Here is a 26,954-nt window from a genome sequence, read left to right as displayed (position 1 = left end):
CAAATTTCTAATGTTGATCCATTGATCCGTTGACAGAAGCAGTAGTATTCTGATGGATTGATGAATGTGAAAAGCATGTTTTCAGTGGTGCCAAAAATCAAGAATGGAAGAAATAAATAGAAGCAGGAAGAAAAGCAAGGCAAAAATTAAAATTTATTTTTTAGGAGTAAATACCACCATTCAGGGGCTTCCCTGGAGGCTGACTGGTGTAAAGAATCTGCCTGCCAATACAGGAGATGCGAGTTTGATCCCTGGATCAGGAACATCCCCTGGAGTAGGAAATGGCAACCCACACCAGTATTCTTGTCTGGGAAATCACACAGACAGAGGAGCCTGGTGGGCTACAGTCCATGGGGTCACAAAGAGTCCGACATGGCTTAGCCACTCAACAATAACTGCCACCTGATGCAGACAACCAATACGTTGAGATACTAACAAGAGAAAACAAGTTTGACGTAAAGCCAGTTGTGCCCCAAACTTCAACTAGTGATGGCGAGGATAGTGGCGAGAGAAACTTAGAACAGGGCGTTGGCCTGGAAGATTAGGGTTAGCCTAGCAAAGCCACGTGTGTTTCCGTGTTTTCAGCAATGAGTGGACACAGGTATGAAGAACACGAAGGGAAGATTAAATGGAAATTTTACTTCCATAATCTCGCTTGAATTAATTTCTTATTCTCTTTGCCACTACAGTAGTCATGTTGGGATTATTTCAAGAGTTTCCTGTCTCCCTGTATCCAGTCATTATATTGGTCTGCGAGTTTCTAAACAAATGAATCGCCACCCCCGCCTTTAAAAAATATTCTTAGGCCGCCTGTCTCCTCACGGCTCCTCTCAGTCAGTCTGCTTGGGCAGTGTGTCCTTGCTGTCCTGCCAGCTCTTCTCTTAAGAATTTAGTATTTGCTGTTTCTTCTACCGCAGCGCTCTTTTACCAGATATCTGCCTGGTTTGGTTCCTGTTCTGCTTCACATCTGTACTCAAGTGTCTCCTTACTCAGATGAATTTCATTTCACCAAGTTTATTTTGTAAATGTAAAAGAGTCGGACACGACTGAGTGCCTGATTTTATAAATGTATTTAAACAGATAGCTAGTCCTTCACTCTTTGCCTTTTCCCCCTAGTATTTTCTTGTGTTTTATTTGTTTTCAAGAATAAAAAACTTATCTTCCTACTAGAGTGTAGTTTGGAGAAGGCAGGGATTTTGTTTTGTTTATCCAGTGTTTTAACAGAGCCAGACACAAGTAGGGTTGATCGAGTTGTCTAATGTGGCTTGTTAAATGTATTGTCTAAATACTTGCTTAAAATGCTTTTAGTGTTTCATCTATCAGTTTCTGAGAGTGAGATGTTAAAATAGCCCATGATGATTGTGAAACTAGCAGTTTCTTTCTATTGTTCTTTGTGTGTTTGTTTTATGTAATTTGAAGTTCTGTTGAGTTAACACTGCTGAATTACTTTCATCGTTAAATAATGGCAGCATTAAGTTTTGCTGTGTAAACTCATATTTATTTCTTACTTTCTATTTACCAGGTGTTTTTTTTCTCCTGGTCTGCCTGCTGTTGGACTGATCAAACCTTCGTTCCTCTGTTCCTTTTTTACCCTTTAACTGTTTTAAGTTCAACATAACAAGTTGCCTTAATAAATTCTAAAGATAATTATTCTCTCCCTTTTCCCATGAACAGTAAAATCAGCCATAGCCTCAATACCCCCTTCCCAAAATTTTTGTCATTTTATTCTGCCTCTTTTCCCTCTTCTTATGAATGGTGGTGTTTTGACTGCTTGACTTGGTGTGTTAGATTGGCAGATTTCTAATATTAATATTCTGATTATTGGTATTTTGTTTAGATTTTTTTTCATCCACAGTTTTTGGATATGTTAGGGTTTTGGTTCAGGTATTCTTTTTTAATTTTGGGGAGGGTGAGGATGACTTTAGACAGTTCGTAGTAGTTTGTTTATCAAATATTTGAACTTTGATTACTTTAACTTAAAAGATTTATACTTTTCCTTTATTAGTTTTGAGGGATTTATTTCCTTTAAAAAGTAAAATTTAAATGGGTTTCCTGTTGTTTAAAACAGCCTTTTGCTTTATTTTCTTCATATTATTTTCTCTATTTCTTAATTGTTTTCGACTCATTTGATATTTTTCAAATAAACAGTTCATTTGTGCCTTTTCAAGTAATGAAATAATTTAAAGCTCTGAAATTATCTGAATACTGATTTATCAGTTGCTAAGTTTTTTTACGTGTAGTGTCTTGTTTTTTTCTTTGTTTAAATTTTTTTGACTCATTTATGAGACATCAAAGACGTTAAAGGCCTTAGTTTTTTTAAATTGTATTGGTTAAAAAAAATATTACTTTACCATGATTCTTAACATTTATTTGACTTTACTGAAGTGTTTATAAGTTAAAAATCCATCACACTTCTAGTGTGATTAAATTATGTTTAATGGAGGGTGTTTTGGGGGGTGGGGCATGGTTTGCAGGGGTATGCCTCACTTTCTCCTTAAGGAGTAAAATTTTAGAAATAGAGATCAGAGATGTCACTCCCCGATTTCTTTAGATCTAGAGGTATAACCTGGTGTGTGCACTTTGAAAAGAGCCACCTGGGCAGTTAAACACCACTGCTGTAGACAGGGAGTCATCTCAAGGTCTGGTAGAAGAGGGGAAAAGCCTCGCCTGAGGAGTGTGTGAAGAAGTGAGTTACGATGACATGGACGTAGTAATGTGGGCCTGCCCCCATGTTTGGGTGTAAGGAGCAGCTGAGTCTGTGGGGAAGGCAGCCATGAAGTGTGGCATTTACTGCTGACACGGTGAAATGAAGGGAGGATCGCCTAAATCATTTTATTCTAAGGACCTTTTACTGTGCTTCATTTTGAGTAGAATTCTAAGTCTTCAAATGTACCATTTAATTATGTGTTTATTCTTGGTCTGCAGGCCTCGAAGCAGAGGAAAAACCGCAGCAGAAGATGAGGACAGCATGGACGGACTGGAGAGCGCAGAGACGGAAAATACTGTGGAAACAGGTGCCAGAGCTTAACTAGCAAGTTTAAAATTTACTCAGTCCTTTGCACAAGCAGCGTTCGGCTGTCCACTGAGTTCTAGAGTGTCCATGTGCTGAAGTAGTTTGAAAAGTAATGACAAAGTGAAAAAAACCGAGTTTTCTTTCTTTTTTCCCCAAAAAGCTCTTAGTAGAAATCATTTAAACTCTGTATAGAAATATTTTATTAAAGCAAAATTAAAACTGGAATAAACATAATTCTAGGCCATTTGCGTGATAACTCCTGGTAAATTTCTGGCTTATGAACCATCTGGTGTTTGTTTATTGTGTTAGTATGTAGGTGAGGGGAAAAGTACATTTCATTAGCTAATAATACTGTGAACTGCTGGGTTAAACCAGACCAAATACTTCCTTGTCTCCTTGACTTTGGGTGCCTTAAGGAAGCTCATGTGTTTTTGCATCTGCAAGAGGAAGGTAGAGCAAGTTGCCAAGGTAGTTTCCAGCATTCACCCTGAGTTAGTGATTTAACGAGCTGTCAAAGGGAGTAGGTTTCATACCGTGTTCAGAGGTTTGTCAAAGCGAGGTGGCCTCTCAGTGTGTTTGCAGTTGTTGGATAGACTGTAGACACAGTGGATAGGCTTCTTCTCTGCAGTTGAATGGCATCTCCTTGATGCTTAAAGGAGAAAATTAGAAATTGCTACGTCTTTTAAAATATTATTTTCCATGAAGTACTTTTGGTTATCCCATATGTTCCTGTTACATGCCTGTAATTCTTGAAAAGCCTTCAGAAGTCCAGCAGTTCTCATTGCTTTTCCCTTAGGGTCTAGTTAAGTAGACAGAGCAGGGAGAAGCTGGAAGTTCAGAATGCTTCTCCTTACATTTTACCCCTTTGGTGCACATTCATTGCCACGTTAATATTTTATGCTTGGATTTATTTCACTTCCCCATAGGTTGTTTTTCATAGTTTTTCCCCTTAATTTTAATTTTTTTCTGTACTTTGTGCTGTTACTATCGTGTCAAAAGTGATTTGTACTTTTGAGCGACATTTATCATTAAGTAGACGTCCCTCTAAGCCAGTGCACGGACTGCCCACAGTCCCGGCTCGCAGTGGCGCCGTCTCCCCGTCTGTGTCATCCTCGGAAGACTCAGTGCCTCCCTGTCCGTTTTCCTCTCCTTCCCCCATCGTCCATTCTCACAATCTATTTAATACCCAGAATAGTGGCGCCTTCCTTTCCTCAGCAGCCCTCTCTCCAGCCCGCGTGAGCCACTCATTCCTTTATTTATTTATCAGGCTGTGCTGGGCCTTTGTCGCGGCCCTTGGAGGCTTCTCTTCTCCCTGTGGAGCTTGGGCTCCAGAGGGTGCAGGCTCAGTAGTTGGGACACGTAGGCTTAGCTGTCCAGCGGCATATGGGATCTTAGTACTGTGACCAGGGATTGAACCTGGGTCCCCTGCCTTGTAAGGCAGATTTCTCAACCACTGGACCACCTGCGAAGTCCCAGCCTCTCTTTCTTATGGCCGTACTTTAGCCTTTAGTATTGTATCACTTACTAGGACAATTGGCTGTTTCACTTTCAAAGTCTCAGTTTCAAGTCTAACTCTTCTTTTACCAGCTCGATATCCACATCACGATAACCCTTCAGCCATAGTGACTTGTCCAACTTAAGGATCTTACCCATGGGGTTTGTCAGCCTTTTTCTCATTCAGATTCTGTCATCCACTGTGGTAGTCTCTCTCTTACGCACCTGGAACTCCGTTGTCATCTTCCCACTGTTTTGGTTTCATAACGAAACTGAGACTCTGCATTGCAGCAGCCAGAGTGACTGGAGAAAACCTCAGCCTCCAGTGGGTCATGGTTGACTTTCCACTCATACCACTTATACCTAGAGTTCTCCCACCCATTATCAGGGATCATCCTTTACCTACTTTCTCTTCTTTCAGATTTTTTGACACCTCATTTTCCATTTTTCAGTTGATGATCTTACTTATTTCAATGAAAAAAAAAATAGAAGCAATCAGGAAAGAAATTCCACAGTTATCCACCATCAGATCTTCTTTCCTGCTGTCATCTCTACCCCTCTGTTTTACCAGTCCTCCTGTTAAAATGGGATGAAGAGTCTCTGGGGTTTCTACAGCCAGCTCCTCTGCCTGTGTCCCTCGTTCTGTCCCCCTTGCCCCTTCAGTCTTCCTTGGTTTCCAACATCTTGAGCTCCCTTGCTCAGAGAATTATTTCCATTAGTGTTAAGCATTTGCTACACTTTTTTTTTTTTTTAACTTTTTATTTTACATTGGAGTATAGGTGATTAAAAATGTTAGGTTAGTTTCAGGTGTACAGCACAGTGATTCAGTTATACCCATACATGTATCTATTCTTTTTCAAATTCTTTTCCTATGTAGGTTGTTAGATAATGTTGAGCAGAGTTCCCTGTGCTGTACAGTAGGTCCTTGTTGGTTATCTATTTTAAATATAGCAGTGTACAGTATCACCCTTCTTAAACAAAAGTACCTTCTCGTGATCGGATATTGTTTTCAGTTACTGTTTTGCTTCTGTGCTCATCTTCACAGCAAAAGCTCTTGAAAGAATTGTCTGTACTTAATGGTTCAGTTAGGTTGCTTAGTTGTGTCCGACTGTTTGTGACCCCATGGACTGCAGCACACCAGGCCTCCCTGTCCATCACCAACTCCCAGAGTTTACTTAAACTCATATCCATTGAGTCGGTGATGCCATCCATCCATCTCATCCTCTGTCCTCCCCTTCTCCCACCTTCAATCTTTCCCAGCATCAGGGTCTTTTCCAATGAATTAGCTCTTCCCATCAGGTGGCGAAAGTATTGGAGTTTCAGCTTCAGTCCTTCCAATGAATATTCAGGATTGTATGGTAGCTGCTTATTTTTGACCCTTTTCTTATGAACCTGCTACTGGCAAGCTTTCTTCCTCTCGCTCTACTAAAACTATTTTGATCTCATGTTGCCAGAACCACCATTGAGTCTTTGTTCACCTTAAGTATTCAGTCTCACTTCATGCCTCTAACATTTTCAGGAGTGAAAGTCTCTCTCTTTTTAATTTGACTTTCAGGATACCACATTCTCTTGTTCTTGCCTATCTCACTGGTCTCTTCCTTTCTTTTTTGCTCATCTTCTCACAGATTAGGTGGTCTCATTCAGTTTAGTTGCTATAACTACTGTCTGTGTGCTGGTGACTCTTAAGAGTTATATTGCCAGCTCTTTTCTTACTTTGAACGCAACCAGTGTCTTCACCTTAGTTCTTAACATCTCTTAGATGTCTCCAGTGGATCCCTCGCTTAATATGTCTTCTGTGGAACCACTGGTTGTTCCCAAACCTTCTCCTCCTCCAGTGTTCCTGCCTCAGTAAATGACATCATGTACTGTTCAGGCTAAAAACGTGGAGCCTGTTGGAAAATGCTTCGGGCTGTACCTTAGTACTGCGTCCTGATTTCAGACAGCTCTCCTCTCCTCACCGTGGTCACTCCAGACTCGGATCACCACCGTTTGTGTGAATTGCTGCCAAGCTACCAGCTGGTCTCACTGTCACCCATTCTAGTTTTGTTCTCCATGTAGTGGCAGAGTGAGCTTCTAGTACCCCAAGGAAGGACTTCCCTGGTGGTCCAGTGGCTAAGACTCTGAGCTTCCAATGCAGGGGGCCCGAGTTCAGTCCCTTGTCAGGGACCGAGATCCCACATACCACAATTAAGATCAGCCAAACAAATAAATAAATGTGACTGTGCATTCAAATAAATTAATAAATTAAAAAAAAAAAAGACAAACCCAAGAGTCTTTTACACTCCTTCTGTCAGCTCTCCAAGGCCTCCAGTGACACTTAAAACCCTAAGTCCACTTGCGATCTTCAAGCTCCCCTGACCTCGCAACCTGTCCTGTCTTCCCCTTGCTCTCCAGGCTCCAGCCCTTTCTCAGGCACTTTTTGTCGTCTTAGCTCAGAGCGCCTTTCCCCCAGACCCTCAGGGGACTTACTGCCTGACTTCAGCCAACTCTGCTCGATGCTCCCTTGTCAGGGAGGCCTTTCCTGCCCAGCCTGTCAAAAAGCAGCCCTTGTTGGGCTCCGTCCTCTTCTCCCGCTTTACCTTTCCTCCTGGTGTTTACAGATAAGGCATTGTGTTACATACTTGCATGCCGTGTGCCTTGTATCCTAGATTGTGAGCTTCCTGAGGTCAGGGGTTTGTCTCCTCCATGGGCTTGTCCCCAGCGCCGCGGACACGTCACCCCCCCAGTGGGCATCACTAAGCAGTAGTGCCTGCTTGTACTTTTCTCGCGTGTTTCCTAAGCTACTGCTGTTCTTCGAACATCACCACATAAGTAAGATTTTGGCATTTGATTTTTTCCTTACCTGCTGCTGCTGCTAAGTCGCTTCAGTCGTGTCCGACTCTGTGCGACCCCATAGACGGCAGCCCACCAGGCTCCCCCGTCCCTGGGATTCTCCAGGCAAGAACATCTTCTCTTACTATCTTCTGTGTGATTTCAGTGCAAATAAAATTTACTGAAAGGATTTAACAGGAGCAGGATGATATGTATAGATATAGGTATAGATATATATACACATACATATATATCTTATCCTGTCCTTCTGTATGAAAGTTAAATAAAGTCAAACGTCTCAGTCTTTGCTCTGTCTCTGTGCTTGGGGAGACCTTTGTCCATCTCCTTTAGTGCACACACACAGCAAGAAGAATACTAAAGAAAAGGATAAAGAACAATTGTTAAAATCACCAACCTGCAAGCAAAGAGAAGAAACAGTTCCATAAATCTCTAGTCAATTTAAAAGCCCATTCCAGTTGACTGCAGGGCTTCAGCATCTCTGCACATTTCCGTTTCCAGGCCCAAGATTTATCGGAAGGTCTCTTAACCTGTAAACTGTGTACCTTGATACATTAAAAAAAAAATTATTTGTAGTGTCAGACTTTATTTTTTTGGGCTCCAAAATCACTGCAGATGATTTTTCATGACTGCAGCCATGAAATTAAAAGATGCTTACTCCTTGGAAGGAAAGTTATGACCAACCTAGATAGCATATTCAAAAGCAGAGACATTACTTTGCCAACAAAGGTCCGTCTAGTCAAGGCTATGGTTTTTCCTGTGGTCATGTATGGATGTGAGAGTTGGACTGTGAAGAAGGCTGAGCGCCAAAGAATTGATGCTTTTGAACTGTGGTGTTGGAGAAGACTCTTGAGGGTCCCTTGGACGTCAAGGAGATCCAACCAGTCCATTCTGAAGGAGATCAGCCCTGGGATTTCTTTGGAAGGAATGATGCTAAAGCTGAAACTCCAGTACTTTGGCCACCTCATGCGAAGAGTTGACTCATTGGAAAAGACTCTGATGCTGGGAGGGATTGGGGGCAGGAGGAGAAGAGGACGACAGAGGATGAGATGGCTGGATGGCATCACTGACTCGATGGATGTGAGTCTGAGTGAACTCCGGGAATTGGTGATGGACAGGGAGGCCTGGCGTGCTGCGATTCATGGGGTCTCGAAGAGTCAGACATGACTGAGCGACTGAACTGAACATTGTTTATTAACAGTGTTTATTCTTTAGGATGTGTGTGTGTGAGGGGTAAGTGGTGGGAATGAGTCTTCAAGTGGTCATTGGGAAGGTAGCAAGAATCCTCACAGTTTTTATGGTGAGAACATTCCCTCTTTGTAGCTGGTGATGTTGCCAGTTCTCTGTGCATTTTTCTTTATAAATAAAATCTACTTGAATGAAGTGCTAGTTACTTGAGAGAAATTCCACTTTTTTTTTTTTTAAAGAATCATTATATAATCAAGGCTTTGCAGACTTGTTTTAGTTAATTATAATTGGTTAATTATGATTTAGCTAATTATAATTAAAGTTTTTTTTTAACTGCTTACATTGTCTTAGTGTGGCTAGTGGGAACCCATTTTTGTCTGGCATTTGAGTCCTTTTTAATGTCATCTCAATGTTTCAAAATTATTGTTTGCTGGGAAGAGTATTTTTCACGCCCATCTTCAATATTCTCTGGGCTTCTGGATATGAATTCGACTATTCCATCAGGACTTGTGGTTCTTTTTGCTGGAGAATAGTATAAGAGATGAAAAGTCTAGGCTGCCAGGATGCGTCCCTATTTCTGCTGAGAGTTCGTTATGTTGTCCATTAGTCATTACAGAGATTCGAGGTTGTCTATCAGTTCAGTTCAGTCGCTCAGTCGTGTCCGACTCTTTGTGACCCCATGAATCGCAGCACGCCAGGCCTCCCTGTCTGTCACCAACTCCTGGAGTTCACTCAGACTCACGTCCATCCAGTCGGTGATGCCATTCAGCCACCTCATCCTCGGTCGTCCCCTTCTCCTCCTGCCCCCAATCCCTCCCAGCATCAGAGCCTTTTCCAATGAGTCAACTCTTCCCATGAGGTGGCCAAAGTACTGGAGTTTCGGCTTTAGCATCATTCCTTCCAAAGAACACCCAGGGCTGATCTCCTTCAGAATGGACTGGTTGGATCTCTTTGTAGTCCAAGGGACTCTCAGGAGTCTTAGAGGCTGTTTATATGTGCTTGTAAATTGCAGTTCCCATTGATAGTTTCAGTTTGTCTCTAGCATAATTTTAAATAGGCTTTACTCTTACAGCAGTTTCAGGTTCACTGTAGTTCTATAACTATAGCAGTTATGGAGTTGTAGTGGAAGGCACGGATTTTCCTGTTTGCTTCCTGCCCCCCCACCCGCCGCAGCTGCCCATTTCTCACCTCCCCTCCGGCACTGGCACATTCGTTCCGATTGACCATGCTGCAATGCCGCCCCCTTTCACCTTCAGCCCCTGGTTCACATTAGCGTTCACTCTTGGGTTTGCACACTCTGTGGATTTGGGAAAATGTATAATATGCTGACATATGTCTGTCAGTAAGGTATCAAACAGATACCATCACTGTCCTAAAAGTCCTCCGTGCTTTGCCTGTTCATCCTTTGCTCCCCTTTCCGCCCTGGCAACCGTTGTTTTTTTTCCTGTCTCCGTAGGAAGACAAAATGTCATATAACTGGAATCATACAATATGTAGCCTTTTCAGGTTAGCTCATTTCACATAGTAGTATACATTTAAGTTCTTTTCATGGCTTAAAAACACAGTTCTTTTTATTGCTGAATAATTTTCTCTTGTATGTATGTACAACAGTTTATCTGTTCACCTTCTGAAGTACATCTTGGTTGATTCCAGGTTTTCACAGTTTTGAATAAAACTGCTATAAACATTTGTGTACAGAGTTTTTGTGTAGACATAAGTTTTCGACTCCTTTGGGTAAATACCAAGGAAGATGATTGCTGGATTGAATGGTGAGAATTAAGAGTTCTTCATATATTTTGGGTAACAGTCCTTCATAAGATACGTCTTTTGCTAATATTTTGTCTAGTCTGTGGCTTTTCTTTATATATCTATTGGCTGGCAGTGTTTTCTGCAGAGCAGAAATTTTAAATTTTAATCGTCTATCTGTCATTTGTTTCTCTCATCATCATGCTTTTGATGTTGTATCTAAAATGTCATTGCTGAACCCAAGCTCATCTGGATTTCCTTCTGTGGTGGTCTTAACCATTGGACTACCAGGGAGGGTACTCATATTAGGATCAATTTGTTGATATCCACAAAATAACTTGATGCATTTTGATTAGGATTGCATTGAGTTTATAGATCAAATTGGGGAGAACTGACATCTTGGTAATGCTGAGTTTTATAGTTCACTAACATGGAATAACTGCTTACTGCTGTGATTTTTCTTCATTAGAGTTCTGTAGTTTTCGACATGTATTAAATAGATCTTGTGCATATTTTGTTGGCTTTATACCGAAGTATTTTTTGAGGGGAGTGGTAATGTGAATTTTTAAATTTATTTCCAGTTTCACTTGTTCATTGTTGGTGTGTAGGAAAGTCATTTACTTTTGTATATTAACCTTGTATCCAGAGACCTTGCTATATAGACAAGGAGATTTTGTTGATTCTTCCAGATTTTCTACATGGACAGTTATCATGTCTTTGAACAGAAGATACTTTTTTATTTCTTCCTTCTAAATCAGTATATCTTTCATTTCTTTCTCAAGTCTTGTTGCAGTAGCTGGAACGTCAAGATGATGTTCAGAAGGAGTTGTTCCTGATCATAGTAGGAAAGCTTTAGTCTCTTACCACAAAACATGGTGTTGATGTAGGTTTTTTGTTAGGAATTCTTTGTCAAATTGAGAAAGTTCCCCTGTATTCTTACTAATAGTTTATTGAAAGTTGTTTCGTTGATATTTAAAGTCATGAATGGCTATTGTGATTTTTGTCAGATGCTTTTTCTGCATCTATTGATATGATCATGTGACTTTTGTTTTTTAGCCTATTGATGGAATGGATTACATTCATCCATCTTCACATGTTGAACCAGCCTTGTGTACCTGGGATAAATCCCACTTGGTTGTGGTGTATAATTCTTTATATACATTTTTAGATTTAATTGATTAAAATTTTGTTGAGGGCTTTTTGCATCTGTGTTCATGAGAGCTATTGATCTGTCAATTTGGGGGTTGTTTTTTTTTTTTTCCTTTTTTTGATGTCTGTTTTTGGTATTACCGTAGTGCTGGCCTCACAGAATGAGTTGGGAAATAGTCCATCTGCTGCTGTCTTTCAGAAGAGATTGTAGAGAATTGCTATAATATCTCCCTTAAGTGTTTCGTGGAATTCACCAGTGAACCCATTTGTGCCTGGTCCTTTCTATTTTAGAAGTTTATTGATTACTGATTCACTTTCTTTATCGGATGTAGGCCCGTTCAGATTGTTTCTTTCAGTGATGCTTTTGCTTTGCTTTGAAAGTCACTCGGTCATGTCCGACTCTTTGTGACTCCCTGGACTATACAGTCCATGGAATTCTCCAGGTCAGAATACTGGAGTGGGTAGCCATTCCCTTCTCCAGGGGGTCTTCCAAACCCAGGGATTGAACTGAGGTCTCCCCACATTGCAGGTGGATTCTTTACCAGCTGAGCCGCCAGAGTGTTGGCAAATTGTGTCTTTCAAGGAACTGGCCCATTTCATTTAGGTTTTCAGATTTGTGGGCATAGGTTTGTTCATAGTATTCCTTTAGTATCCTTTTAATGCCCATGGGACCTAGTGGTGGCCCGTCTTTAATTTCTGATATTAGTAATTTCATCTTTTCTCTTCTTAGTTAAGCTAGCTAGACTTATCAATTTTATTGAGCTTTGCAAAGAAGCAGCATTTGGTTTCACTGATTCCCCCCCCCCACTTTGATTTCCTATTATCAATTTCATTGGTTTCTGCTCTAATTTGTATTAATTCTTTTCTTCTGCTTTGTTTTGTATTTAACTTGCTATTCTTTTTCTAGTTTCATAAAGTGGAAGCTTAGTTTATTGGTTTTTAGATCCTTCTTTGTTTGCTATGTATACATTCAATGCTGCCAATTTCCCTTCTTCTGTTGGTGCTGAGAGCAGGCATTCTATGACTTCTATCATTTTAAATTTGTTTCAAGGCACAGAAACAAATGTATTTGGTCTGTTGGTAGAGTTTCCGTCTGAGCTGTGGAAGAACATGTATCCTGCTGCTGTTGGATGAGGTCGTCCATTACCTCCAGTTGATTGATGGTGGTGTGTGGGGCTCAGCTGTCTTACAGATGCTCTGTTGCTGGATCCCTTTTGATAGGTGGCTATTAATGTCCCTGTGCATGATAGTGGGTTCATAGATCTGCCCTTCTAGTTCTGTCAGTTTGTGCCTCATGTATTTTGACCTCTGTTGTGACGTGCCTATGTGTTAAGAATTGTTATGTGTTGTTGGAGAATTGATGTATCATACATACATATAGTTACATAATGTTCCTTTTTTGTCTTGGTAAGTTAACTTGCTGTGAAATCTGTTGTATCTGAAATCAATATAGCTTCTCCCCCTTTTTTTTTTAATCTGGTATCGACTGTCTTAGCAAGTTTTCAGTATTCAATATCACAGTACTAGTAACCATAGTCATCACTGCTGGTACATAGATCTCCATACGTATTCTATATAACTGCAACTTCCTGCCCAGTGGTCAACAGCTCCCTATTTTCCCCACCCCCAGCCACTGGTAACACCTGTTCTTCTCTCTGTCCAGCTTTATATTTTTTATTAGAATTTTGACTTAGATTGTTAGTTTTTCTAGGCTGCAGAGTTTTCCAAGTCCACTGGAGGGAACTTTTCCCCAATTGTCCTTGGAACATCAATTCTGTTCTCAAAAATCTGAAGAGTTGGTGAGCATTGGCTTGAATCCTCCCATATTTTGATTAACACATGATTAAATGATATCTTTAAGACTATATCATTAACAGTTTTATCCAGTACTTTTAGTTCATAGTAAATGTCAGTCTTGCCTAGGGGACCTCATTTTTCATGATGAAAGAACATAATTAAAATGGGTTGTGCTTGTATCTTGGCATTCTCTCAGTATAGACCAGTCTCTCAATTATCCAAGTCTTTTTCTAAGAATCACCTCAACTCTTTGTGAGTACCCACTCCAACTTCCTTTCCAGAAATTCTGCCTTGATCGTTAGACTTCACTAAGCCTGTTTTTCTGGAGTTTCTGTGTAGCCAGAACTGTCTGTACAATAATTCTTTGTGGAGACATTTTTAATGGATATTGTGTTATACCTGAAAGTCTAGACATGATACTTAATTAATCTTTATGTTTGAACGAGTTTAGCAGATCTAGAGGTAAAACTCACTAAAAGCCCCAGAAGGGGAGCTATTACAAATGACACACACAGAAAAGCCATTCTTGGTTGCTAAGTTGTGTCCCACTCTTTGCGACCCCATGGACTGTATCCCGCCAGGCTCCTCTGTCCATGGGATTTTCCAGGCAAGAATACTGGAGTGGGTTGCCATTTCCTCCCCCAGTGGATCTTCCCGACCCAGGGATAGAACCTGTGTCTCCTGCCTTAGCAGGTGGATTCTTTACCACTGTACCACCTGGGATCCACCCTCCTCCCATTCCCCCCCCTACAAAAAAACCCCCAGCACAAACTGGCCTCAAATTGTACTGATATATGAAAATATAATTTATTTTTGTATGTTTGATTGGTATTAAACTTATTTGTTACACACTAACTGTAAGAAACTTTTGTGGATGTTATTTCCAACTTATGATGTAGATGTTTGATTATTATTATTACTTTTTTTTTTTTTTTTTAGTAATTACTAAACCAAAAGGGGGAAAAGGTATTGAAGCTTGGTGTTTCTTTTAACATGATTTCTAGTGCTTTCCCTGGGTTTGAATATTATAATTCTTATTTTATAAATGGTGTTTGATTGTAATTTTGGTCTCGTCTTTGACTTTTTGACATTTTTAATTGGAGGATAATTGCTTCACAATGCTGTGTTAGTTTCTGTTATCAACATGAACCAGGCATAGGTGTACATATGTCCCCTCCCTCTTGAACTGTGCATCTCCTCTTTCGCTTCTATGCTGTTTAAGAGAGTTTAAAACATTTCCAGGTGTTTCTGTGAATTTTATCCTTGTTTTATTACTTTTCATTTCTAACTGTTGTATTGGTTTGGTACTCTTTTTATGCTTTGGAATTTGAGGTTTCTTGCCATATTCATCAGCTTTGAAAAATTTCCAGCTATTATATATTCAAATACTGCTTTTGTACCATTCTTTCTTTCTTCTACTTGAAGGTTCATTAGACTGATTTACTGTGTTTGGAGTCATTTACCCTCTGTTTTTGATTTTTTATACTTTTGTCCCTGTGTCCTTTATTCTAGACAGATCTTACAGTTTTCTTACCCCTTTTAGCTATCTAACCTCTTATTAAATGTATCAATTAAGTCCATGTGTTTGTTTGTTTGTTTGTTTTGGCTGCTCCAGGCTTAAGTTGGGGCATGTGGGATCTAGTTCTTTGACCAGGTATTGAACCCAGGCACCCTGCATTGAGAGCCCGGAGTCTTAACCACTGGACCACCAGGGAAGTCCCCATGTGTTATGTTTTAAAAGTTCTTTATTATTTTTTTTTCAAGTTGGCATTTTTTTAATAGTTTTTAGTTCCTTCCTGAAAATTTTAATGCTTGAATTCTATTACTTTGAACATAATACATACAGTTTAAAATTGTTTGATTATTTTAATATCTGGAGTCTTTGGGTTTGTTTCAGCTGTTTCTGCTCATTCTTGCCCATGTCATCCTGTGTCCTCAGGTAACTGATTATCTGTGATTGTGTACAGGATAATATACTTGACAGTTTATTTGTAGAAATAGATTGATGATTGTTTTTTCCCCTCAAGGGCAGTTTTTCTTTGATTTCCTTTTTTACTGGTACCTAGGGGCACTCGTTTTTAAGGACCACCTCAGTTCACTTTTACAGCTTTATTTTCTGTTCCAGGCACGTGACTCAGAGTTGTGCAGCAGTCCTTGCAGAAATTGATTTCTGTTTCACTCTTCCTGTTAAGGCCCAGCCCTCTGGGGTTCCTGCCATCCTGAGTTCCCAGGATGTTGCAGGCTTCTAGAACCATCCATGTGTCTTGAAAGTCAGAGCGAGTGCTCTTAGTTGCCTCTTCCTGAGCAGCTGACACCCCCTTGGGAAAGGCAGCCCCGAACACCAGGCTCACCTTGCTCGTTGCCCCGTCCCTGCAGTTTTGTCTCAAAATTCCTTACTATCTTGTTAACTTTGTGATGCTTTTAGGACTCTTTTCACTTAAAAAAATATTTCACTGAGTTTTCTTATTTGTGTTCAACTGGAGGTTTGTTTCAAATTACCTAGTCTGCTGTTAGTGAAGTAGATGTTTTTCTGGGGTTTTCTCTGCATTCTAACATGTGCTAGTTTATGTAAATTTGGGGGGCACTTGAATAGAATATATAGCTGACCTCTTTTGTTTCCTTAGATAGTGTATGAAACTTGATACCTGTTTATTAGATTCCCTCAGCCAGGATATTGTTATTAAAAGTTGTTCATTTGCTAAATTGTATATTGACACTTTGTGATCTCATGGACTGTAGCACACCAAGCTTCCCTGGCCTTCATTATCTCCTGGAGTTTACTCAAACTCACGTCCATCAAGTTGGTGATGCCATCCAACCATCTCATCTTCTGTCACCACCTTCTCCACCTACCTTCAGTTTTTCCCAGCATCAGGGTCTTTTCCAACGAGTCAGTTTTTGCATCAGGTAGCGAGAGTATTCGGAGAAGGCAGTGGCACCCCACTCCAGTACTCTTGCCTGGAAAATCCCATGGACGGAGGAGCTTGGTGCGCTGCAGTCCATGGGGTCGCTAGGAGTCGGACACGACTGAGCGACTTCACTTTCACTTTTCACTTGCATGCATTGGAGACGGAAATGCAACCCACTCCAGTGTTCTTGCCTGGAGGATCCCAAGGACGGGGGAGCCTGGTGGGCTGCTGTCTGTGGGGTTGCACAGAGTCGGCCATGACTGACGTGACTTAGCAGCAGCAGCCAGAGTATTGGAGCTTTAGCATCAGTCCTTCCAATGAATATTCAGGATTGATTCTTTAGGACTGACTGGTTTGATTTCCTTGCTGTCTAAGGGATTCTCAAGAGTCTTCTCCAACGCCACAGTTCAAAAGCATCAATTCTTCAGTGCTCAGCCTTCTTTATGGTCCAACTCTCCCATCCATACATGACCACTGGAAAAACCTTAGCTTTGCCTATACAGACATTTGTTGGCAAAGTGATGTCTCTGTTTTTTAATACACTGTCTAGGTTTGTCATAGCTTTTCCTCCAAGGAGCAGGAGTCTTTTAATTACATGGCTGTAGTCACCATCTGCAGTGATTTTGGAGCCCAAGAAAATAGTCTGTCACTGTTTCCATTTTTTGCCCATCTGTTTGCCATGAAGTGATGGAACTGGATGCCATGATCTTAGTTTTTTGAATGTAGATTGTTAAGCCAGCTTTGAATATTCTTTTCATTCAGTGTATTTTCTTTGTCAGGTAGCAGCAGTTACTCGTATTTGTTGTGTGTGTTGTTCTTCCTTGACTAGTCTTGCAGCATTTCCACTGTTTCAGATTCTTCTGTGTCTTTTCTCCAGTCCATCCAGCATATTACCAACATTGTCTTCAGAGTGGTTGTTGCTTCATGTGATCTTCTTTTTTTTAAAAAGAATATTAAAAGAAATTCTTCATGCATTTATGGTTGCTGCCGGGCTTTTCCCTGGTTGCAGCGCGCCGGGGCTGCTCTCGTTGTGGCGTGTGGGCTCCTGGCTGCAGTGGTTCCTCTGGTTGCAGAGCACAGACTCCAGAGCGTGGGGGCCTCAGTAGCTGGGGCGCACGGGCCCTAGAGCCCAGGCTCCGTCATTGTGACAGGCTTAGTTGCTCCGCGTCTTGTGGGATCTTCTGGCCCAGGGATTGAACCCGTGACCCCTGCATTGGCAGGTGGATTCTTTACCCCTGAACCACCAGGGAAGGCCCTCATGTGATCCTCTTGTTTTCAGTTCTGCAGTTATTTTGATTTCTTCAGTTTCTTCACTTCAACTCACATTCCGTGAAGTAGTGATTAGTCGTTCAGGTGTGGAGCCACACTGCCTGTGTTTGAATCCAGACTCCCCTGCTGATTGTGTCCTTGAGCAGAGCCCCTTCACCTCTTATCCTTGTTTCCTCACGTGTAGAGTGGAGACGTGATAGTAGCTGTGGTTGGGGGATACCCCTCCGTGGGTCCCCAAGAACGGAAGGCCTGGACCACTTCCTGTCTGTGCCTTTTCCCAGGGTTGTGTTTGCAGTGAGCAGCCTTGAAGAACGAGGTCACATCTCCCTCGGGGACAAGGCACAGGCTTGTTTAATGTTTACTCTAAAAGTGGTGGTTCCCGCCCTCTCTGGTCCTGTAGTACAGTTCACTGCACGTGCAGACCATCGTTTGGACCCACGGTTCTGCCCCCGTGACACATGGGGCAGCAGTGAACCGCCAGCGGCATCCTCACGCTTGTGATGCTCGCTGCAGTGAGGGGCACAGTCCTTAAGTATTAGAGTCTTTTTCTTAATTCTTTTGTGCTTGCATCAAAAAATCACATTAAAAGTATAATAGTAATGTATGGTTGTATTTATGAAACTGTGGATAAGTTATAAAGAGAATTAAGTTAGCTGTAAAAAGTGTTATCTTCTAGGGAACCACTGTTTGACAGTTTTGTGTATATATTTATAGTCAGCTTACATTTTAGAGTCTTTATATGCCCTGTGAAAGCAGTATATTATTAATCAGTGTCAACATTTTAAGTAGTTTAGTGACTAAAGATATGATAAGTAAAATACTTGCTATTTCTGATATTGTGCTAATTGTTTAGCTTTATAGCACATTTTGGATGTAGTGGATACATTAAATTCAGTAAGCTACAAACACAACTGAAAAATGTAACTCAGAATGCATACTTTTTTTGAGCACCACTGTTCAAAAGAAGGAAAGGACATGATCACGCAGTTTCTTAGATATGTTTTCTTCTGTAGTCTTAGTATTATATATAAAGGAAGCAAGAAGAGTATTGTCAGTTCTTTGGAGATGAAGTTAGGAGAGAGAAACATTTTTATTCTACTTAATAGCTGCTGAAAGCATAGAAGCATGCATATGGTTTGGGTAACTAGTAGAAAATGGGTGTTGGTGCTGACTAATGTAATTGCCAAATAATAGCCCGTTAAAGGGCTTCCCAGGTAGCACAGTGGTAGAGAATCCACCTGCCAGTGCAGGAGACGTGAGAGACACGGGCTCCATCCCTGGGTCGGGAAGGTCCCCTGGGGAAGGCAGTGGCAGCCCACTCCAGTATTCTTGCGGGAGAATCCCATGGGCAGAGAGGAGCCTGGTGGGCTGCTGTCCACAGGTCACAAAGAGTTGGAGGAGACTGAGCACATGCAGCCCATTACAAGTTGGTTTATGTTTTCTTGTGCTTTTTCTAATTTATGTGTTGCCTTATAATAAGGTTTATTTGCTTACTTTATATTATACAACATATAATTAATCAGTTAATTAAACAATTACTGAACATCTAGGTTTTGTGCTAGGCTCTGGTTTGCAACGCAGATACAGTAGCTGCTTCGCAGTGTGTGTAGTGGGGTGCTGCCTCCTGTGTTTGGTACAATAAGCAATAAACAGAACCCCCAAATTGTTTATGGTGTTATGTATTTTCTGTTGCAGGGGGATAGAAACAAGGAAATACCTGAGATTGTGCCTCGATTTGCCAGAAGAAAAGTTTTAACTAGAGGCCCTAGTGGTAGCTAGCGAAATATTGAGAGAGAGCAGGCAGGCCATACCCTATGGAGGGCTCCTGATTTGGGAGTGAGGCTGACTGGAGCTGGCTTTTAACAGAAACATGCTCCAAAAGGATGTGGTGCCATGACGCTCGTCCACCTGACCCACTGTCTGTAAACTTCTGAGGCCTTCTTATTTCTCGTTTATAGTTCTCATCTCTTCTCTGACTCTTACCCTTTCTTATTACCTAGTAATGGAAATGGTACACATGTGCTCTGGGCATCTCTGAGTAGAAATGAAGTGCTTCTTTATAAAGTGCTTTTATACATGGTCACTTTATAGTATTTTGTCATTTTGTGGTATCTGGGGGCTTCCCAGGTGGTGCGAGTGGTAAAGAGCCCGCCTGCCAATTCAGGAGACATAAGAGATTCAGGTTTGATCCCTGGTTTGGGAAGATCCCTTGGAAGAGGTAATGGCAACCGACGGACAGAGGAGTCTGGCAGACTGTAGTCCGCAAAGAGTCAGACACGACTGAAATGACTTGGCACGCGTAGTATTTTGGGTATGTGTGTGCTCAGCTGTGTCTGACCCTGTGGGCAGAGAGACTCTCTCAAGCAGTCCCATGTTCCTTTCTGTCTTTGGTTGCAAAAGCGCTAGAGGGCAGGCACCACAGAATAATTTCTGTGTCTCTCCAGATGCTTTCCCTAGAGCTCTGGAGGCAGCTGGTCTGCCTTTCAAGTTACTGCAGGTCACAGCACTACTGATGTTTTGATACAGCATCAAAGGTGTCAGTTGATTTCCAAACACTACTATTACTGTTTTCTTGCCTGCTTATCAGCCCACCCATTTTCCGTTTTTGTTACGGCACTTCTCCACACCTGGTGCCGTATTCTGTGTTAATTAGAGCATGGGTTAAACTGCTGTATCAGAGATGCCCAGATGCAGCAGTGGCTTGGATATTCATTTTTCCTTCACGTAGTATTTCTGAGAGGGAGAGGTCCAGGCTGATGGGATGTCTTTGTTCCTTGTGGTTATTTGTGGACCCAGGTTCCTTCCGTCTAGTTTCTCTGCCCTCCTCAGAGTGGTGTTCTTTTCTGCATTATTGCAGAAAGGTTGCTGACACCTCCATGGTCCAGTCCATACGAAAGATGAAACATAGTTTGGTCCAGAGCACCCTCCCTTTAAGGTGATGAAGAAATCGCAGGGTCCCTTCTGGTCACATTCTATTGGTGAGAGCTTGCCATGCTGAGCTGCAAGAAAGGCTTGAAAATACAGTCAGCTCTACTAAGACTTGAATAACAGAGAGCGTGGATTTTTGTCCATTGTCCATTTTTTTCTACAGGGTTATGTGCCTTGTTCATCTGTGGAGTTCTTTACATATTCTGGACTTGAATATCTTCTGGGGGATGCAAATCACATGTGTTTTCTTTCCATCTGTGATATATTTTAAAATTTTGTTCATGGAGTCCTTTGTTATACAGAAATTTAACATTTTTATATACTAAAACCTGCAGAACTTTTTATAATCCTTCTTTGATACAAATGTATTTTGTATTTGTATATTTGATTCTATACCAGTTTTGTGGCTGGGGTAGATAGGACAGACACTATGATTAATAGGATCCATAAGCACTTAATTTATGGTCAGCTTTTCTGTTTCAACTTGAAAAAGAACCATTATTTTAAATAGGAAAGTCAAAATCATCTCTGATGCCTCATTTCATCATTAATGATTTGACAGGATTTACAGTCTAAATAAACAAATTGCTAGTTCTCAAAATTATTTGTCAGAATGAAAGTGAAAGTGAAGTCGCTTAGTCATGTCTGATTCTTCGCGACCCCGTGGACTGTAGCCTACCAGGCTCCTCTGTCCATGGGATTTTCCAGGCAAGAGTCTTGGAGTGGGTTGGCAAGAGTCTTGGAGTGGGTTGCCATTGCCTTCTCCAGGGGATCTTGCTGACCCAGGGATTGAACTCTGGTCGCCTGCATTGTAGGCAGACGCTTTACTGTCTGAGGCACCAGGGAAAGTGTCAGAATAGCTCCCTAGAATTCATTTTGAATCTAGAAGACTTTGATAGGGAAGTCCTAGTGAAGTGGTGATCTGAGAGGCAGGAAATCAAATTTGATATCTAAGTGGATGTTAAAGCTGCTGGATGTGCCTTGTATGCAGCAAAAGTGAGGTCTGGAGCTCAGGAGAGGAGTTAGGGCTAGAGATACTGATTTAAAATTCAGGAAGACAGGAGATTGTTGAAACCTGGATAATAATTACGCTCTTCAAAGATGAATATATAAAGGACATATAGAGAGCTGTACTCACATTTGGAGGCCTCAAACCAGCTGAAGCGACAGGTATTAGACCGTTTCATCTTTGTTAACAGCCTCATGAGATACAGGCGGTTTTCTAACGTTTCGGGGAGCACATTGAGGCTGAGAGAGGCGACTTCTACGTCAAGCTGCCTAGTTAGTAGTTGGTGGAACTGGTGCTTGAGAAGAGGGCTCCAAGCTGGTAGTGATCCCTGATGCCCCTGCATTTCCAGAATGTTGAGCGGACCCTGGGTTGGTTGCTCTCTTGCCGCCAGCGGAGGTGGAGGGAACTCTGCATGGCAGGGGGACGGGTGCTGTGTGGGAAGGCCCATCGAGGGGGAAGGTGGTGCAGGGCAGCCCCTCCGGAGGAGGAGGGACGGGGCGCTGAGACTGCTGGACGCCGTTTTTCTTTTTTTTGGTTTGCGGATAGTTGTGCAGAAAGCTGTAACGGGTGAATTTCACGTCAGGAAAGAAAGAGGGCGCCAAGAGCATGGGATTTTATTAGGAGCACTGGTGGAGGAATTGTGCCTGTTGACGTCTAACAGTACAGTGTGGGAGACAGTGTGGATGTATCATTTTACTTAAAGAGAAGAACGATATTAGGAGTAATGGTGTTTGAAAATGCTCTCAGAGTTAGATTGCCTCCTAAGAAGGTATGTGTAGTGTTCGGGGTGGGAGTCTTGAGCATAACTGAAAAAGGCAGTGGAGTTAAGGTGTGTCATTTTTAGTCATTTTGCTCCTAGAATGGCTGACAATTAGAGACTGTGTCATGATTGTTTTAAATTAATGGTAATTTCAATTCATAAATTATGAAGAAATTTTTTTACGAGTCACCTTAAAGTATGTTTGTTTTGTGGAGGACTTGCTGTAATCCTGAAAATTCTTAACAGCTCTTAACAGATTTTACTAAGATCGAAACTTAAGTCAGCGGCAATTTGGAAAGCTATGCTGTTTTACATTATTTTGATTATATGTAGCCTGACGTGCTGCAGTCCACGGGGTCGCAAAGAGTCGGACACAACTTAGCAGCTGAACAACAAATACAAAAGTTTTTCCTGTGTTCGTTATGTATTGTCATTTGTTGTTATTTTTCCTTCGTGCTATCTGCATTATAGATAAATTCATCAAAGAGTGATGTAATGCAAAGTGACTTTGATATTCTCTTGTTTTACTGTTAAGCAGAAATCAAAGAACAATCAGCAGAAGAGGATGCTGAAGCAGAAGTGGACAGCAGCAAGCAGCCGGTCCCAGCCCTTCAGCGTTCTGTGTCTGAGGAATCCGCAAGCTCCCTGGTCTCTGTTGGTGTGGAAGCCAAAATCAGGTTCGAGAAGGAATGCAGCTGGGTCAGAAATTAGTGATAGGAAGAAGGGCAGTGAGTTGACCAAGAGGAATTGCAGAGAGTGCAAGCTTAGGACACAGACCTGGGTGGGATTTGAGAGCTGGTAGCTCTGTGTGTCCCTGGGTGGAGCGTGTCTGGGGCTTGCGTGGCTATAGGACAGAGCCATGGTCTGGCCTGTGACTCTGCTCCCCTCAGACCAGAGCAGGGTGTTTCCAGTGTGCAGCTCCTAGACGAGGAAAAAAGTCTAAACTCTAAGCATAAGGACTGATTTTCTTATTTACTTGTAAACGTAAGCTTATACTCTTGTTCTTTACCCTCTCTCATTTTTTTTAAAAAAGAAATATAGGATGTTATAACCTCTGTGTATATTTTAGCTTTGGAGTCTTGTTAGTTTTTAGATCTTTCTTGGAACACATGAATAAAACTGAAACCATCTATTGGTTGACTATTCCCATCTCCTTGAAACATTTTCTGTCTTTCGTTCTCAGCACATCTCCCTTCTCATTTTGTCTTTGCTGGCTTCTGTGGCGACCCCCCCAACTTTGTAACGGTGGAGTCCTCAGGTTGAAGTCCTCAACGTGTTCACTTCTATTCAGTCTGATAGCTAGGTCCTGTCTGTGTGCTGATGAACACACCTTTGTATTTCCAGGGCCGCCCTTTCTCTGAACTCTGGACTTCAGATGAACGCTGTCCATCTCTCTGCCTGACATCACTATTTGGAAGTATGCTAGACATTGCACCCGTAACATGTCCAGAACCACTCTTGATTCTTAACCCTATGCCTACCCCAAATCTTCTTCCCAGGATTTCTTCATTTCAATAAATATTACCAATATTTATCCAGTTGTTTAGGCCAAAACCTTTTGAGTTAATCCTTGATGTCTGTCTTTTCTCATACCTCACACCCTAAATTTTGTAGCTCGACTTTAGAAGATGTCGCAGACAAGTACTCAGCGTCCTAACTTCCTGCCATTCTTGGTTCCAGTCCCTGTTACCCTTAGGAGAGAGCAGTTGCCTTTTAGATGGTTTCACCACTTCTGTTTGCTTTCCCCAGTCCAGATTGTTCTTAGTGCAGTTGCAGAAATGATCATTCTAAAACATAAGTCAAGTTTCCCTCAAACTGTCTCTAATGGCCATCTCTTCTGTTTACATTAAATATTTTAATAATGCTAAAAATTTCAAATCCCTGCCATGTTCTACATCTTGGAGAAGGTTTGAAAATTTTCAAAATGAAAGATAAAAAATAAACAGTCTGCACTGCATTTACCCAGTGTTTCTGCTTTATTTCCCTTTGTTACACTTTTTATTTCCCAGCAGTTCATTTGATTATTGTCCCTCTTTTATGTGAGCTCTGTGAAACCAATACTTTTCTCCTCTTTTTCTGCTTTTTATTGCATTGGTAATTTTTTTCTATTGGTTGCACATTATATTTTGTTTTTAAGATGATATCCCCGAAGGCTCATATTTCTTTTTTTCCCCGCCTTGGCCACACCCTGAGGCATGCAAGATCTTAGTTCCCTGACCAGGGATCAGACCCCCAGCCCGGCAGTGGAAGTGCGGAGTCCTAACCACTAGACCCAGGGAATTCCCAAGGCTCCTGTTGTTGTCGTTGTTGTCCGGTCGCTACATTATGTCTGACTCCTTGCGATCCCATGAATTGCACCATGCCAGGCTTCCCTCACCTTCACCGTCTCCCTGAGATTTCTCAAACTCCAGTCCATTGAGTCGGTGATGCCATCCAACCATCTCATCCTTTGCTGTCCCCTTCTCCTCTTGCCTTCAGTCTTTCCCAGCATCACGGTCTATTCCAGTGAGTCAACTCTTCGCATCAGGTGGGCAAAGTATTGGAGCTTCAGCTTCAGCATCAGTTCTTCCAGTGAATATTCAGGGTTGATTTCCTTTAGGATGGACTGGTTGGATCTCCTTGCTGTCCAAGGAACTCTCAAGAGTCTTCTCCAACACCACAGTTCAGAAGCATCAATTCTTTGGTGCTCAGCCTTCTCTACGCTCCGGCGCTCACATCTGTACCTAACTACTGGAAAAACCATAGCTTTGACCATGTTTCTTTATGAATTTCATTTTGAAATTCAGATTTACAGTCCTAATTGATTTCTTAGATTTAGCAGTATAAATGCTTTATCTCTTTGCATTGATCATCTAGCATTTCATTTTCTAGTGATTTAAATACATCCTATTTCTGTTTTCTTGGTTGGGCCCCCAACCTTTTGCTTATTTTTAAAAACTCAGGTTTAGTTTATATACAGTAAAATTCATCCGTTTAGTGGGTTTTGACAGTTACATACTGTCATATAATCACTACCACAAAGGTAAAGAACAGTTCCGTCATCCTGAAAAATTCTCCCAGGCTCATTTGCGGTCACCCCTGACCCCATCTTCTGCCCGAGGCAGTCACTTACCTATTTTCTGACCCGGTAGTTTTGCCTTTGCAATAACATCATGTGAACAGAATTGTGAATCATGTGTCCTTTTGATTCTGGCCTTTTAACTTGGCATTATGCTTCAGAGAGTCATCTGTGTGGTTGCATATGTCAGTAGCTGTTTTCCTTTTTATTGCTGAGGTGGCTTCTGTTTTATGCTGCCTGCTGCAGTTTATCATTTCCCGGTTAAGGGATATTTGGGTAGCTTCTACTTTGGGACAGTTAGGAATAAAATTGGGATAAATATTCACTTGCAGGTTTTGGTGTGAACCATAGCGTTTTTATTACGTTTAGCTGAATACCTAAGAGAAGTAATTTTTTAAAAATGCTGAAGTATTTTTCAGTGTAGCTGTACTATTTTGCATTCCAACTCATGGTGTGGATTGGATTGGCAGGCCATTTCTTGTTCTGATTCACCTTTGCTCACAGGTGAACACTGTGTCTCTGTGTCCGGGGGGGCCTATTGGAGACCTGGCCTGGCCTGGGTCTAGGATGGAGCCTTGCCCCTCCTCCATGATGGAGGCCCGCTCTGCACAGCCCCCCCCCCCCCCCCCCCCCCATTCCTTCATCTACAACTGGTCTTGAGCTTTGCAGGTGGAAACTTTTTCTCTCTCTCTCTGCCAGTCCTTGGCTTTTGTTCTCCCTGGGAAAGTGGAGGAGGAAGATTTGGCTGGGTCTCTGTGTCTTCCTCCCCAAGTTGCTGCGCTTCTGCCCCCAGGCTTGTCCCGTGACTGGTGTGTTCCCAGGGCTCTTCCCCAGGCCCCAGTGGTGGCCCTGAGCCCCTGGGGAGGGGTGCGGAGAGAAGCTGGTGATTGGGCTATAATTCCCCGTGTGTCTGCAAGTCCCACATGCTGTGTAGTCTCATACCGCCTCCTCTTGGCCTGGAGCAGTTTATAAAATTGTCACTGAATTCATAAGCCTGCTTATAGACGTCGGGGGCCTCTTCCTCAGGTTAAGCAAGTGCTTGTGTCTCCTGTCTTCTTGGAAGCACCTTTCGTTCAGTTGAAGGTGAATTGGCTGCTCTGTGACTCCTGTAATCAGAAATGTTCAAGAAAAGTGAATTTGTATGTTGTGACCATGGGGCCAGAGCTCTCCGTGACTTTCCACCTCCAGAGCAGAAGCCAGGAATTTCCCTTGCGCATCCTTTAAACTTAGCAATAAATTACTCTGGGTTGTCCATCTTTATATCCTGCATCTCTTGTAACATTTCCTATTTCTTTAATAATTTGAATATTTCTCTAAAAATATTTTTGTTGTGGGTCTGTTGTGCGGTGAAATTTCTGAGGTCAGTGATTGTACCCATGAAATCAAAAGACGCTTACTCCTTGAAAGGAAAGTTATTACCAACCTAGACAGCATATTAAAAAGCAGAGACATTACTTTGCCAACAAAGGTCTGTCTAGTCAAGGCTATGCTTTTTCCAGTGGTCATGTATGGATGTGAGAGTTGTACTATAAAGAAAGCTGAGTGCTGAAGAATTGATGCTTTTGAACTGTGGTGTTGGAGAAGACTCTAGAGGGTCCCTTGGACTGCAAGGAGATCCAACCAGTCAATCTTAAAGGAGATCAGTCCTGGGTGTTCATTGGAAGGACTGATGTTGAAGCTAAAACTCCAATTACTTTGGCCACCTGATGCGAAAAGCTGACTCATTTGAAAAGACCCTGATGCTGGGAAAGATTGAGGGCAGGAGGAGAAGAATGAGGATGAGATAGACAGAGATGAGATGGTTG

General features: G+C 41.9%; 1 protein-coding gene across 21 annotated transcripts in view; it reads left to right on the top strand.

Moving 5' to 3' along the window:
* The window catches only part of KMT2C (lysine methyltransferase 2C), a 253,899-nt gene that overhangs the window by 73,877 nt on the left and 153,068 nt on the right, over window positions 1–26,954 (top strand). For 18 of the 21 annotated variants that reach the window (XR_011566132.1, XM_070787358.1, XM_070787348.1 and 15 more), the window contains exons 2-3: window positions 2,926–3,014; window positions 22,627–22,768. Coding sequence is in view for 20 of the 21 variants with exons in the window: in XM_070787358.1 (XP_070643459.1) it covers window positions 2,926–3,014; window positions 22,627–22,768 (231 nt within the window). In the remaining variant the exon portion in view is untranslated. The remainder of the gene's footprint in view (window positions 1–2,925; window positions 3,015–22,626; window positions 22,769–26,954) is intronic. The other 3 variants (XM_070787365.1, XM_070787346.1, XM_070787363.1) reach the window with 1 other exon arrangement.

The sequence above is a fragment of the Bos indicus genome, chromosome 4, assembly GCF_029378745.1.
Source record: "Bos indicus isolate NIAB-ARS_2022 breed Sahiwal x Tharparkar chromosome 4, NIAB-ARS_B.indTharparkar_mat_pri_1.0, whole genome shotgun sequence".
Classification (NCBI taxonomy): Eukaryota; Metazoa; Chordata; class Mammalia; order Artiodactyla; family Bovidae; genus Bos; species Bos indicus.
This window is presented reverse-complemented; position numbering and strand designations above follow the sequence as displayed.